We start from the raw sequence: 12,387 nt of genomic DNA on the forward strand, positions 1-12,387 counted from the left end.
ATATGACCCACTGAAGAGATGAGTCTTCAGTAGAGACTTAAAGGTTGAGACCGAGTTTGCGTCTCTGACATGGGTAGGCATGTCAGAGGGTAGGCATGAATGAGTGATGGCCGAACGGCATTGACAAGATGCAGTAGATGGTATAGAGTACAGTATATACATATGCGATGAGTAATGTAGGGTATGTAAACATTATATAAGTGGCATTGTTTAAAGTGGCTAGTGATACATTTATTACATCAATTTTTCCATTATTAAAGTTGAGTCAGTATGTTGGCAGCAGCCACTCAATGTAAGTGATGGCTGTTTAATCAAACACTTCATGAGTGCCTATGAGCTCATGTTGGGCAACATTTCTATAGGCTATGCAATTGTGTGAGAAAACAGAGGATCCCATGAGATTTCCATTGGCTAGACCTACTATATTTATTTCTCAACTATTAAGCGCATTGCTTCGCTACAACAGGAGTAGAGCCTACCTACTGGCATGAAAATGAACCAATGAAAAAGCGTCCTCCATTCGCAACTTAAGTACATAATAATTCCCCCCCATGCCCCTGTTCTGAGACAGGTGAATGATAATGGTCCATTCTAAATCATAATTATTATCACACATATATGTAAAGACAACATTAAATAAAGAATAGTTTGATAGGCCAATATTGTCACCCATCACTTGTGAATGATGCCCAGCTTGGGCAAGAAACAGTGCATACCTTTTTTTTGCGTCTTTTTCAAATCATAGTCACACACCTCATGTATGCTAACCTATAGGCCTATATGTTTTGACAAGGTTTGTATCACAAAGGCCAAATAACTTATTTTAAAATTAACCACATTAATCTGCCTTATAACCGGTGTTGAGCCTAACTGGCATACAGTGCATTCGGAATGTATTCCGACCCCCTGACATTTTCAACATTTTATTTCGTTACAGCCTTATTCTGAAATTCATTAAATTGTATTTTATTCCCAGCAATCTACACACAATACTTCATAATGACAAAGCAAAAATTGTTTTTTAGAAAATATGACATTTACATAAGTATTCAGACCCTTTGCTCAGTACTTTGTTGAAACACATTTGGGAGCGATTACAGCCTCTAGTCTTCTTTGGTATTACGCTACATGCCTGGCACATGCATTTGGGGAGTTTCTCCCATTCTTCTCTGCAGATCCTTTCAAGCTCTGTCAGGTTGGCTGGGGAGTGTCGCTGCACAGCTATATTCAGGTCTTTCTAGAGATGTTCGATTGGATTCAAGTCCGGGCTCTGGCTGCAGAGATGGTTATCCATGTGGATGGTTCTCCCATCTTCACAGAGGAACTCTGGAGCTCTGTCAGAGTGACCATCGGGTTCTTGGTCCTGACCAAGGCCCTTCTCCCCCGATTGCTCAGTTTGGCTGAGAGGCCAGCTCTAGGCACACGAGTCTTGGTTCTTCCATTTAAGAATGATGGAGGCTACTGTGTTCTTGGGTGACCTTCAATGCTGCAAAAAATGTTTTTGTACCATTCTCCAGATCTGTGCCTTGACACAATCCTGTCTCTGAGCTCTACTGACAATTCCTTCGACCTTATGGAATGTTTTTTTTTTGCTTAGAAATGCACTGTCAACTGTGGGACCTTATATAGACAGGTGTGTGCCTTTCCAAATCATGTCCAATCAATTTAATTTACCACAGGTGGACTCCAATAAAGTTGTAGAAATATCCAGGATGATCAATGGAAACAGGATGCACCGGAGCTCTATTTCGAGTCTCATAGCAAAGGGTCTGAATACTTATGTAAATAATGTATTTCTGTTTATTTTTAATACATTTGCAACAATTTCTAAAAACCTGTTTTCGCTTTGTCATTATGGAGTATTGTGTGTAGATTGCTGAGGAAAAATAATATTGAATCAGTTTTAGAATGAGGCTGTAGCGTAACAAAATGTAGAAAAAGTCAAGGGGTCTGAATACTTTCCAAATGCTTGTGAGATTGAAGTTTGGGCAAGAGAATTTTCACCATAAAAATGCCCCTTTATAATAAAGCATTACATGCATAATTTGCCATCACTTGTTTACTCGCTAATTGATTGCATATTGTTACATTCATGCTTATAGTCTACTGCGGGTGTGTGGAGCGCCGTGCTTATGTGAAGGAATAGCCTAATAGTTGATCAACATTTTAAGCTAAACGGTCAGCCTCAAGTTTTTTTGATACTAGTGGTTTTATTTCATTTGGGCAGCTGTCTGATCCCACTACTGTCGCAGAGATATGTTTGGAATATTTATTTATTGAATGAAGGACAAGTTGACCAATATAATAGGTCAAGTTTTGTACTTTGGGGGATAGTAGATTGACATAGGCTTGTGCTTTTGCTATCCGTTAGGGCTACTCATCTTATTGGCTGATGAAAAGTAGTGAACAGTTCTAACATCTTCAATATGAGACTTGGAATTTGAGGGATGCTCGCAGTTGCGTCCCAGATGTGTCTGTCTTCATTAATTTGTAGCCTACTTCTTAGGTAAAATGCCTGTCGGAAGGACTCGATCACGTGATGGGCATTGGCTACATCTGAGAGTACCATGTGACTGAGCGGTGCTTCGGAGCACGGCAGTCGGCAGAAGGGAATTATAATTAGCCTATTATATTCAGCCCAAGGGCACAATGGCTGTACAATGATTTGGAATTTTTTAGGGGGCATCACGGCCACACAAGGGAGATGCCGCCGGGACATTCGAGGCCTGGAGAGAATATTATCAAGTGCTTGTCAAATTGTGAATGAGAGACTGAAGTGTGTGCAGCGTACTTTTTTCAAATCATCATTAGTCCCATCATGAAGCCTTAGAATGTATTAAACATCAAAACATATAGCCCAATGTTTGTATCATAGCTAAAGTTGCATAAAAAACTATAAATTAAGCATGTAGGAGGTGTCAGTTTCTTAGTTAACTGCTCAACACAGAATAGCCACATGCACTTCCTATGAAATATCCTTTATTGTATTAAGCTATGTTCAATTGTATTCTTCATACTGTAAAATATATTAATTTTTAAAAATGATGCCACGGAATTCTAAGCAAATATTGTCTGCTAAATGAACTAGTGTTGCCTACAGCCATATGGCATAGCCAGATCAGGGCCTAACATAAGGACAACTCAAAGTATATGCTATTCTGTTCTTCTGAAATGGACTATGATGGTGGAGGCTATATTAAATGGATTTATTAGACTTTTTAAAATGTAGATGTGCCAAAGGTCCTCATCAGTGTCTTGTTGGTTATGCTTGGAAGCCAGAACATGCTAAACGTGTTTATGCTAATTAATGGTCAATTACCGTAAGACTGGCAGTTATTTGCTTGACAATCTCCAGCTGACAAAATGTCATGACTACCACAGCCCTAGTCACACCTAAAATAAAAACTTTGTTTCTCAAAAAACTACAGTGTTGAATAAAAATGAAGTGTTTCCATTACCCATTTAGGAAAATTGCGCATTAATAAATAGTTGACTGCCTGCCTGTATGCCCTCCCACCTGTCTGTATGTCTCAGGTAGCCTGCGAAAGCCAGCATGGATGAATATTTGCCATATTGTAATAATTCTCACGTGACAACACATCGCCACGGTCCGTAACATGCAATCCTGTAGATCTGAAATAATTCAGCCAACCAGAAAAGCAAGGCGAAGGAATTCCGGCATTATTGAAAGTCAGGACAATCCTTGTCCTACAAAGGAAAATCATTTGTATAGATGTTGCAAGCAGTAGACATTAGAATGAATTGTGGAGTGGCGTTTTATAGTTGTGTTATTAAATTATGTGCCCCGCATACCTTAAATGATTCAGCAATCGTAATTTATTCTAAAAACACAAAATTTGACAAAATCGAACTGCTAAAAATGTTGAAATTTCTCATTGGTCAGTTCCATTACACATGGCGCAAGGATTTTGTTTACGACATTGCTTTTGTCGAATAAACCTGGGTCAATGGAAACCTGCCTATTAACTGTTTCAATGTGGGACTTTCCCCTTGTTTCTTCTCCCCAGTCTGTTTCAAAGTGTTTGATGTTGACCATGATGGGCTTCTGTCTCGGGAGGAAATCACAGATATGGTTGGGGCATTACTGGAGGTGTGGAAAGACAATCGCACAGACCCTCTACCTGTAAGTAACATTTGGCCATACTGGACATATGATGGACATCATGTAGAAAATGATAACTGTTGTAGTGTTTGTAGTTAGTTTGTTTTAACCTGTCCCGTAACCACTTATCTTACACTGCCTCTGTCCCCTTAGGAAACGCACAGTAATGTCCATGCCATTGTGGAAGACATCCTGAAGGAGCATGATACCACTAAGGTATTACCTTATTGCCTGCATTGCTTTGAATTTTTACATATTTCTTCAATTTTGTCAGAAAATGTTGAAACTGGAATTTTGTTGTTTTGTTCTTAAGAAAGGGCATTTGACCCTGGAGGATTACCAAATATGGAGTGTGATGAGTGCACTTGCCAATGAGTTCCTCAACCTGTTATTTCAGGTAAGAGCCAGCCACTGTGTTTCTACTTTGGTCATCATTATGTGCTGTGTGTGCTTTTCTGCTGGATCACCAGTCTTCTGCTCTCCTGTTGGTCCCTAGGTGTGCCATATTGTCCTGGGGCTGCGGCCTGCCTCGTGTGAAGAGGAGGGAAAGATAATCAGGTGTGTGTGTCTGTCACCATGTCATTGTCCTCTCCTGCTGTCATACACATGCCCCTCATCAATCTACCACTCACAAACTCATTGACTTGTGTCTGCAGGGGCTGGTTGGAGAGAGAGAGCAGACATGGCCTCCAGCCAGGAGACTACTGGTTCCTCATAGCAGTGCCGTGGTGGCAGCAGTGGAGAGACTACGTCAAATATGTAAGCAAGGCTTTTTAGCTGCTTGACACCATGATCATCTGTTTCTCATAATGTGCCCACTCTACAATATAATCTCTTTGCTGTTGTGGTTGTTGGCGCCTCGTCCAGGACAACACGCACATCGTGGTGGAACAGCCGTCAGTGTTTGGCACAGGGAGGAGTGGTGTAGGGGCCCAGACGCAGGCCAGGGCAGAGCAGGGCCCAGAGGGGGAGAGCATGGCCAGCTCCCACAGCTCCCCAGAGGAAAAGTTCTCAGACAACATCTCCAGTGCATCAGAGGCCTCTGAGACAACCAGTGGCAGTGAGTGGCTAAGAATTCTCAGCATTGCATTTAGCAAAACAGTTGGATACTAGTATAGCTTAAGGAAATATTCCACTTAGTTGTTAACTATTGCATACCTGAGAGTGAGTTTTCCATTGAATGTCACTGAAAACAATTAAAACAATTTGCTCTCTTTAGGCCTTCTACCCCTGGGCTCGACTGCTACGGATATTTGCTTTGCCCGGCAGCATGAGACCCCAGATGCAGACAACCAGTGCTTCCTGGGGGCTGATGTGAACATGGCGGTTCTAAGGCCTGGGGCCATCGACAACCAGCCTCTGGTTATGTCGGAGCCCTTAAAGGTAGACACCACCACCACAAACAACACTGTGGAAGTATGTTCCTATTCCTCAAACTGACATTGCCATATTGTTTCAGTTTTAACCCTGCCCCTCTTGAACTGTTTCCCCAGGCTCCCACATTGACCATGGAGGGGGGCCTACTGAGGCGCTCCCCATCCCTGATTCTAAGCAGGGACTTTGAGGTTGTGCCAGAGCCGGTGTGGAGGGCACTCTACCACTGGTACGGAGCCAACCTGAGTCTCCCCAGGCCGGTATGTACAGTTTAACTTGTGGATTTTCCAGTTACCGTTATTAATCCTGATATTGTGTTAACCTCATATTCCCGTCCCCTCTCCTCTTCTCCTGTGGGTATTCCCAGGTGATCAGAAACACCAAGACAGACTGTGCTGAGCTAGAGCTGTTCCCCCGCCACCTGCTCTTCCTGAGGCAGCAGCAGCCCCCCGCCCGCACCCCCCAGAACAACGTCTGGGTCAATATGGGTAAGAGCTTCCCCTGCATGTGTCTCCAGCACCTCTCCAAAGGAGAGACAAGAGTAGCACAATGGCCTAGTGACTTTCTGCTCCAAGAGTGTGGCAGGGTCAGTGCCACACTGTGAGTCTATTTTTACATCCGTGTTGTAATCTGATTATCTGACAGTCAGACCTTTTGTCTGAAGCGTGTCTGATTAGATCATACTCTACATTCAACTAATTTCAAAAAGTTGTACTATTTTTGCTAGAATAGTTTGTCTTGTTGAATAATAGTTCCCGCGTGTGCAGCTTGTGAGATCAGCTATCTATTCTCTCTCCACACAACCAATAAATCTTCTTCTTTTTTACGTGGATGTCACAGGACTGGTGGCACCACGGGGTCACATTAATCTCAGTCATGTGAGATCACTTCTGTGTGGGGAACTGGGTGCTCACTATGCATACACCCTTTTTTTTCTGTGACACTATCCTAAGATGGCAATATCCTAATAGGCAATATCCTAAGATGTGCACGATCCACCGACGTCAATTCATGATCTGCGCGGATCTCAAGTTAGGCCTCATTGATTGGCAGAGCCTTTGGCCACAGCAAAATATTCTGGAAATGAGCTACCACAAGCGTTTTATAGTTTTCCATCTATGAACAGTAATCAATGGTGTCTCCCGGTCCATCCCCAGGTAATGTCCCCTCTCCTAGTGCCCCCTTAAAACGTGTGCTGGTCTACACGGGCTGTTTCAGTAGGATGGGCACCATCAAAGACATCCATGAGTACCTGGCCCAGAGACTCCGCATCAAGGAGGAAGACATGCGCCTGTGGCTCTTTAACAATGAGGTGGGTGGGGATTCAGAAGGTTGACCCATCATCAACATACACTACACACGCACAGTAAACACCTAAGCTCCGATGCACACACAAATGCACTCCACATTTTATTTGTATTTTTACAGTTCAATCTCAAATACCTTTCAAAACAATGTATTCCACAGAATTATCTGACCCTTCTTGATGATGAAGACCATTCCCTGGAGGGGTTGAAGATCCCAGATGAACAGTACATGGTTATAGAAGGTATGTATCATAATGAGTCTCTGTGTTAAATAGATTCATCATGTATTGTCAGGATGAGTAGATGACGGTTTCTTTGTGTTAATTAGTAAGGAGCAAGGACATGAGCTGGCCTGAGGAGATGTCCTTCATTGCTAACAACAACAGGATGAACAGACACAATGGTAAGACCATTACTGCATACAGCTACACCAATAGTACTACTATTGTGTAATCCTTATTGGGTCAGTCCACCTCAAAATGCACAAGAAAGAGGATTTTGACCCCCACCATCTCAATTTCTGTAGTTGGAAAAGGATAAGATTAGCATTCCTGAAACATTATTTTGTTGAAATATAATTTGATCTCTGAGAAATTAAGCTAATTGTTTGCACCCAACTTGGCCATTTTTAATTTATAGTATTCATATACCGAACATCTGATTTTGGACCATAATTCTTCCTAACAATGAGTAAGACATGAGGAATTCAATACAATGGTCAACAGCCACCCACAAGCAACATAGGGATAGCCCTCAGAGAACTGCCATTTGTTGGACTATTCAAAGAGAATTGGGTTGAAGCATTAGGTTGCTAAGAGAAGGACAAACTGAATTGCTTTCATGGAGGACTGGCTTAACGATTTATTTTCACCATGAGCAAAAGCTATTGATTTTCTACCCAAAATTGCAAAGAACATTTTGTAATTCATTTAATAAACACAAGAGACCAGAAAATTTGATAAAAGTGTGTGGCCATAGCAGGAACTGCAGCATCTAGTGGGAATAACCTGGTACTTTCACACTAATTTATGGTAAATAATGCAAGCAACTTCAATGGCTAATTTCTCTAAACGGGAGGGGACATCGCCAGATTCACAGGGAATACATTACATAGGATGAAGAATCAATACTCCAAGCCTTAGCTCCATACTGATACTGTATATACTGGTTGTTGTGGTGGTGTGTGGGGGGGGAGTCCGTGGGTGGCTTTTGAGCTTTTTATTGTCTTTCAATGGTCAGAAGAAGTTTGGTCCAAATTGGATGTTGGGTACTATATTAATTGAATATAATATGTATATCCTTTACATTTTAAAATAGCCAATTTAGGTGCAATCAATTTCTCAGAGATCAAATTATATGTCAACAAAATAATGTTGAAGGAATGCTAATCTTAGCTCCCGAGTTGCAGCGGGCTTAGGCACTGCATCTCAGTGCTAGAGGCGTCACTACAGACCCTGGTTCGATTCCAGGCTGCATCACAACCGGCCGTGATTTGGAGTCCCATAGGGTGGCGCACAATTGTACCAGCGTCGTCCGGGTTTGGCCGGGGTAGGCCGTCATTGTAAATATGAATTTGTTCTTAACTGACTTGCCTAGTTAAATAAAAATACAAATAAAATCTGTTTCTAACTTTAGAAACAATTTCAGAATAATCTGTGATGGTGGGTGTCATGGCTTGGTGAATTGACATGGAATGACTCTATTAAGAATGTAACACTAACTGAGCTGATAAGTACTTTGATATATTATAGATAAGCCTGTCAGACAATACTCGTTTTGCTTTCACGCAACATTAAAGGGGTCGTACTGACTGTTGTAGAAGCCTTTGACGGTTAAATAGCCGCCTCAGACTGTTGCCTCCTCCTGTTCACAGTCCCTACTGAGAAAGGTGCGACTGGACTGAGCAACCTTGGCAACACGTGCTTCATGAACTCCAGTATCCAGTGTGTGAGCAACACCAAGCCTCTCACAGACTACTTCACCTCAGGAAACCACCTCTATGAGCTCAACAGGTATACGTGTGCATTATCTTAGATTTACAAGAATGCATTCTTATTATAAAATAATGCTTGTTATATACTTTGAGCAAAACTTTGGTTAAATAAACCCACAGCAAGCAGAGATGAGTGTGCAAGATTATTTGTACTGTTTCTCTTCATAACAGGACCAATCCCATTGGGATGCGTGGTCACATGGCCAAATGCTATGGCGATCTGGTACAAGAGTTGTGGAGCGGAACACAAAAGAACTTGGCCCCTCTGAAACTCAGAGTACGTCCACAAACAAGCCTTCAACTGACCCCCCCCCCCACAATAACGCTAGAGTCTACCAACCTAAAAAGTGCAGTCTTTCAACCTAAAAAACAAGAGTCAAATGGTTGTCTTTTCCCTTCTGTCCTTGTCTCTCCCCTGTCTCTTCCGTCAGTGGACGATAGCGAAGTACGCCCCGCGGTTCAATGGCTTCCAGCAGCAGGACTCCCAGGAGCTGCTGGCCTTCCTGCTGGATGGCCTTCACGAGGACCTGAACCGCGTTCACGAGAAACCCTACGTAGAGCTGAAGGACAGCGACGGGCGGCCAGACTGGGAGGTGGCTTCTGAGGTCAGTGTTCAGACACTTTTCCTCTTTTCATAGTGAAGCAATCCAGAAACAAGACCCTGGGTGAATTACCTTATGTAACTGTTGAGTGTAAATGTTGATTTGTGGGTGTAATATTAGCTTTCTGTGCCATCTTGAACTGCTAGAAGTTGTCTGGTGTGAGGATGTGGTGTTGTGTTCCCCCAGGCGTGGGAGAATCACTTGAGGAGGAACCGCTCCATTGTGGTGGATCTGTTCCATGGCCAGCTCAGGTCACAGGTCAAGTGCAAGACCTGTGGCCATGTCAGTGCACGCTTCGACCCCTTCAACTTCCTCTCTCTCCCCCTACCCATGGATAACTCCATGCACTTGGAGATCATAGGTGAGCCTTATAATGCAGTGTATACAGTACTACAGTTCAACATCCAGAAAATATTTCCCGAAACATCAAAGATTACCATCATATTGGAGATATTTGTCTCAGGATGTCTGTCGCCTGTCCACCCTTTCCTGTGCTCGCCTCAGAGCTTTACAGTAACAGTGTGGTTTTGAATAGAAAGCTCCTTTGTTCCTGTTGTCTTGTGAGAGAAAGTATATTGGATCCCGTGCCTCTGCAACACTTTTGTCTTTGTTTCCTCTGTCCAGTCATTAAGCTGGAAGGGTCATGCCCAGTGCGGTATGGGCTCCGGCTCAATGCGGATGAGAAGTACACAGGCCTGAAGAGACTCCTGAGTGAACTCTGCTGCCTTAACCCTGAGCAGATCCTCCTGGCTGAAGTCCATGCCTCTAACATCAAGGTAGAGCTATCACCAGCCATCATCTGTCCTCATCACTGTCCATCCAACCATCACTCTGTTCATATGCACATAGACTAGTGAAAGTTTGTCTACCCAATTTTTAGAATTTCCCACTGGACAACCAGAAAGTGCGTCGGGCGGTGAGCGGCTTTCTGTGTGCGTTTGAGATCCCGGTGTCAGGCGTATCCACATCTGTGGTGTCCTCCCCCACGCAAACAGATGGTGATGGTATACCGATTTGGTTTATCAGTTTGTTCTTCTCTTTTCAAGGCACTTTTTTGAAAAGTTATTCAATCAAAGCCTTTGTCATATAAGGCTCTTTTTAAAAGCAATCAGTGCGAAGTGATGAAAATGCATAGTAGCAACCAAGAACATTTAATAATTTCAAGAAATGCACATGTTTTTAGATAACTGATGGAAAGGTAGCTACTTTGACACTGAACAATATAACAAAGCTAAATGACCATCACAGTAGCTGTCAACACTGCTGTTATGTCTTATTTAAGTCTTCACTGACAACTTGACAAGCTGTTTGTTCTTCATGTCATCTCCAGAAGCTCCAGCGCTAGCAAATGGGAATGCTGCCAAGGTAACTGAGATTAACTCTCTGAAACTAGGAATGATCCCCAAGGGCATGCCCAGCACTGTAGTGCCCTGTGTCACAGAGGGCAGCCATGCCAATGGTCTCCCCAACGGCTACGTGATGCCCCCTCTGGACAGCACCTTTGCTGGGTACATCATCGCCATCCATAGGAAGATGGTGAGAACTGCAGGATGGGCTAAAGATGGAGACAAGATTATCAATGCATCAAGATTAGTCAGTCTATATAATGCTCACTTCTAAACTGTTTTTGTTTGTTTTGTAGATGCGGGCAGAGTTATATTTCCTGTCCAGTCAGAAAAACCGACCCAGTCTGTTTGGGATGCCATTGATCGTGCCGTGTACAGTCCACACCAGGACCAGGGACCTGTATGACGCTGTTTGGACCCAGGTGTCCCGCTTGGCTAGTCCCTTACCCCCTCAGGAGGCCAGCAACCACGCCCAGGACTGGTCAGTCTCTCCAGACCACTCTGTGTGTTCTGTCAGGTGGCTTGAAGTGCTCAGTCTTATCCTAATGGCACAGGTGTGTGATATTGTACTGTGTGTTTTTGTTTGTTGTGAACACAGTGATGACAGCATGGGCTACCAGTATCCCTTCACTCTGCGCGTGGTGCAGAGAGATGGCAACTCCTGCGCCTGGTGTCCGTGGTACAGGTAATTGTCTGCCCTCACAGTACAACATATCACAATACGGTTGAGGATGGAGAAGGTATTAATTGATACCCTCTGTTGGTGTCCCCCACAGGTTCTGCAGAGGCTGCACAGTGGAGTGTAACGATGACAGGGCTGCTGTGGGGAATGCCTTCATGGCTGTGGACTGGGACCCCACTGCTCTACACCTCCGTTACCAGACCTCTCAGGAGAGGGTAAGAGAGACATGAGGCTGGGGATAAACACAGCAGTGAGACCCTAGAGGTCATATCAATATATTTATTCTAGGGATGTAATGATTATTTAAATAAAAATGTTTACCTTTATTTAACTTGTCAAGTCAGTTAAAAATAAATTCTTATTTTCAATGACGGCCTACAGGGGAACAGTGGGTTAACTGCCTTGTTCAGGGGCAGAATGACAGATTTTTACCTTGTCACCTCGGGGATTCGATCTTGCAACCTTCCAGTTACTAGTCCAACTCTAACCGCTAGGCTACCTGATTCACCAATATGCATCAGTCCCCGGTCCAAGTGTTTAAGATATGAGTGCATCGGTCCGCAGGATCACAAACTGATCCAATGTAGCATGCATCGGTCAGAAAATCTATTCAAATGTTACAAATCGCAGGTCAAATAACATTTTCTTTTTCTTACCTTCTGAAAATACTTAATCTTTTGTGACAACCGATGCGTCCTCTCTCCTTCAGTATTGAACTAAGCATGTAACTGTGTTAAGTCATTGATCTACAAGTCATTTTGCATGCAGAACAACCCCAGGCAATAACAGTAGGCTAGTCAAACTGCGCACTGTACCCAGCTTCACTCGTAGACCAACAAGAGGAAGACCTATTCCTGATCTGGCACATCTGCGCGTCACCTTCAGCATTTATATGTTTGTAAAATGGCTTGCGCAATATTAAGCTTTATGAGTTGAGCGACAACCAATGTAATTTGATAG

The 12,387-nt window shown here is 43.3% G+C and overlaps 1 protein-coding gene across 4 annotated transcripts in view; it reads left to right on the top strand.

The window, feature by feature from the left end:
* Positions 1-12,387, top strand: part of LOC110533885 (ubiquitin carboxyl-terminal hydrolase 32) — a 30,310-nt gene that overhangs the window by 13,653 nt on the left and 4,270 nt on the right. For 2 of the 4 annotated variants that reach the window (XM_021618463.3, XM_036990284.2), the window contains exons 8-29: positions 4,029-4,144; positions 4,277-4,339; positions 4,437-4,520; positions 4,620-4,681; positions 4,780-4,882; positions 4,991-5,183; positions 5,343-5,506; positions 5,617-5,757; positions 5,865-5,985; positions 6,655-6,809; positions 6,965-7,046; positions 7,133-7,207; positions 8,678-8,816; positions 8,969-9,074; positions 9,229-9,402; positions 9,586-9,760; positions 10,024-10,175; positions 10,280-10,403; positions 10,730-10,935; positions 11,042-11,226; positions 11,344-11,430; positions 11,522-11,642. In XM_021618463.3, the coding sequence (XP_021474138.1) occupies positions 4,029-4,144; positions 4,277-4,339; positions 4,437-4,520; positions 4,620-4,681; positions 4,780-4,882; positions 4,991-5,183; positions 5,343-5,506; positions 5,617-5,757; positions 5,865-5,985; positions 6,655-6,809; positions 6,965-7,046; positions 7,133-7,207; positions 8,678-8,816; positions 8,969-9,074; positions 9,229-9,402; positions 9,586-9,760; positions 10,024-10,175; positions 10,280-10,403; positions 10,730-10,935; positions 11,042-11,226; positions 11,344-11,430; positions 11,522-11,642 (2,828 nt within the window). The remainder of the gene's footprint in view (positions 1-4,028; positions 4,145-4,276; positions 4,340-4,436; positions 4,521-4,619; positions 4,682-4,779; positions 4,883-4,990; positions 5,184-5,342; positions 5,507-5,616; positions 5,758-5,864; positions 5,986-6,654; positions 6,810-6,964; positions 7,047-7,132; positions 7,208-8,677; positions 8,817-8,968; positions 9,075-9,228; positions 9,403-9,585; positions 9,761-10,023; positions 10,176-10,279; positions 10,404-10,729; positions 10,936-11,041; positions 11,227-11,343; positions 11,431-11,521; positions 11,643-12,387) is intronic. The other 2 variants (XM_036990283.2, XM_090188621.1) reach the window with 1 other exon arrangement.

Source organism: Oncorhynchus mykiss, chromosome 10 (assembly GCF_057628025.1).
Source record: "Oncorhynchus mykiss isolate SJ-2025 chromosome 10, ASM5762802v1, whole genome shotgun sequence".
Taxonomy (NCBI): domain Eukaryota; kingdom Metazoa; phylum Chordata; class Actinopteri; order Salmoniformes; family Salmonidae; genus Oncorhynchus; species Oncorhynchus mykiss.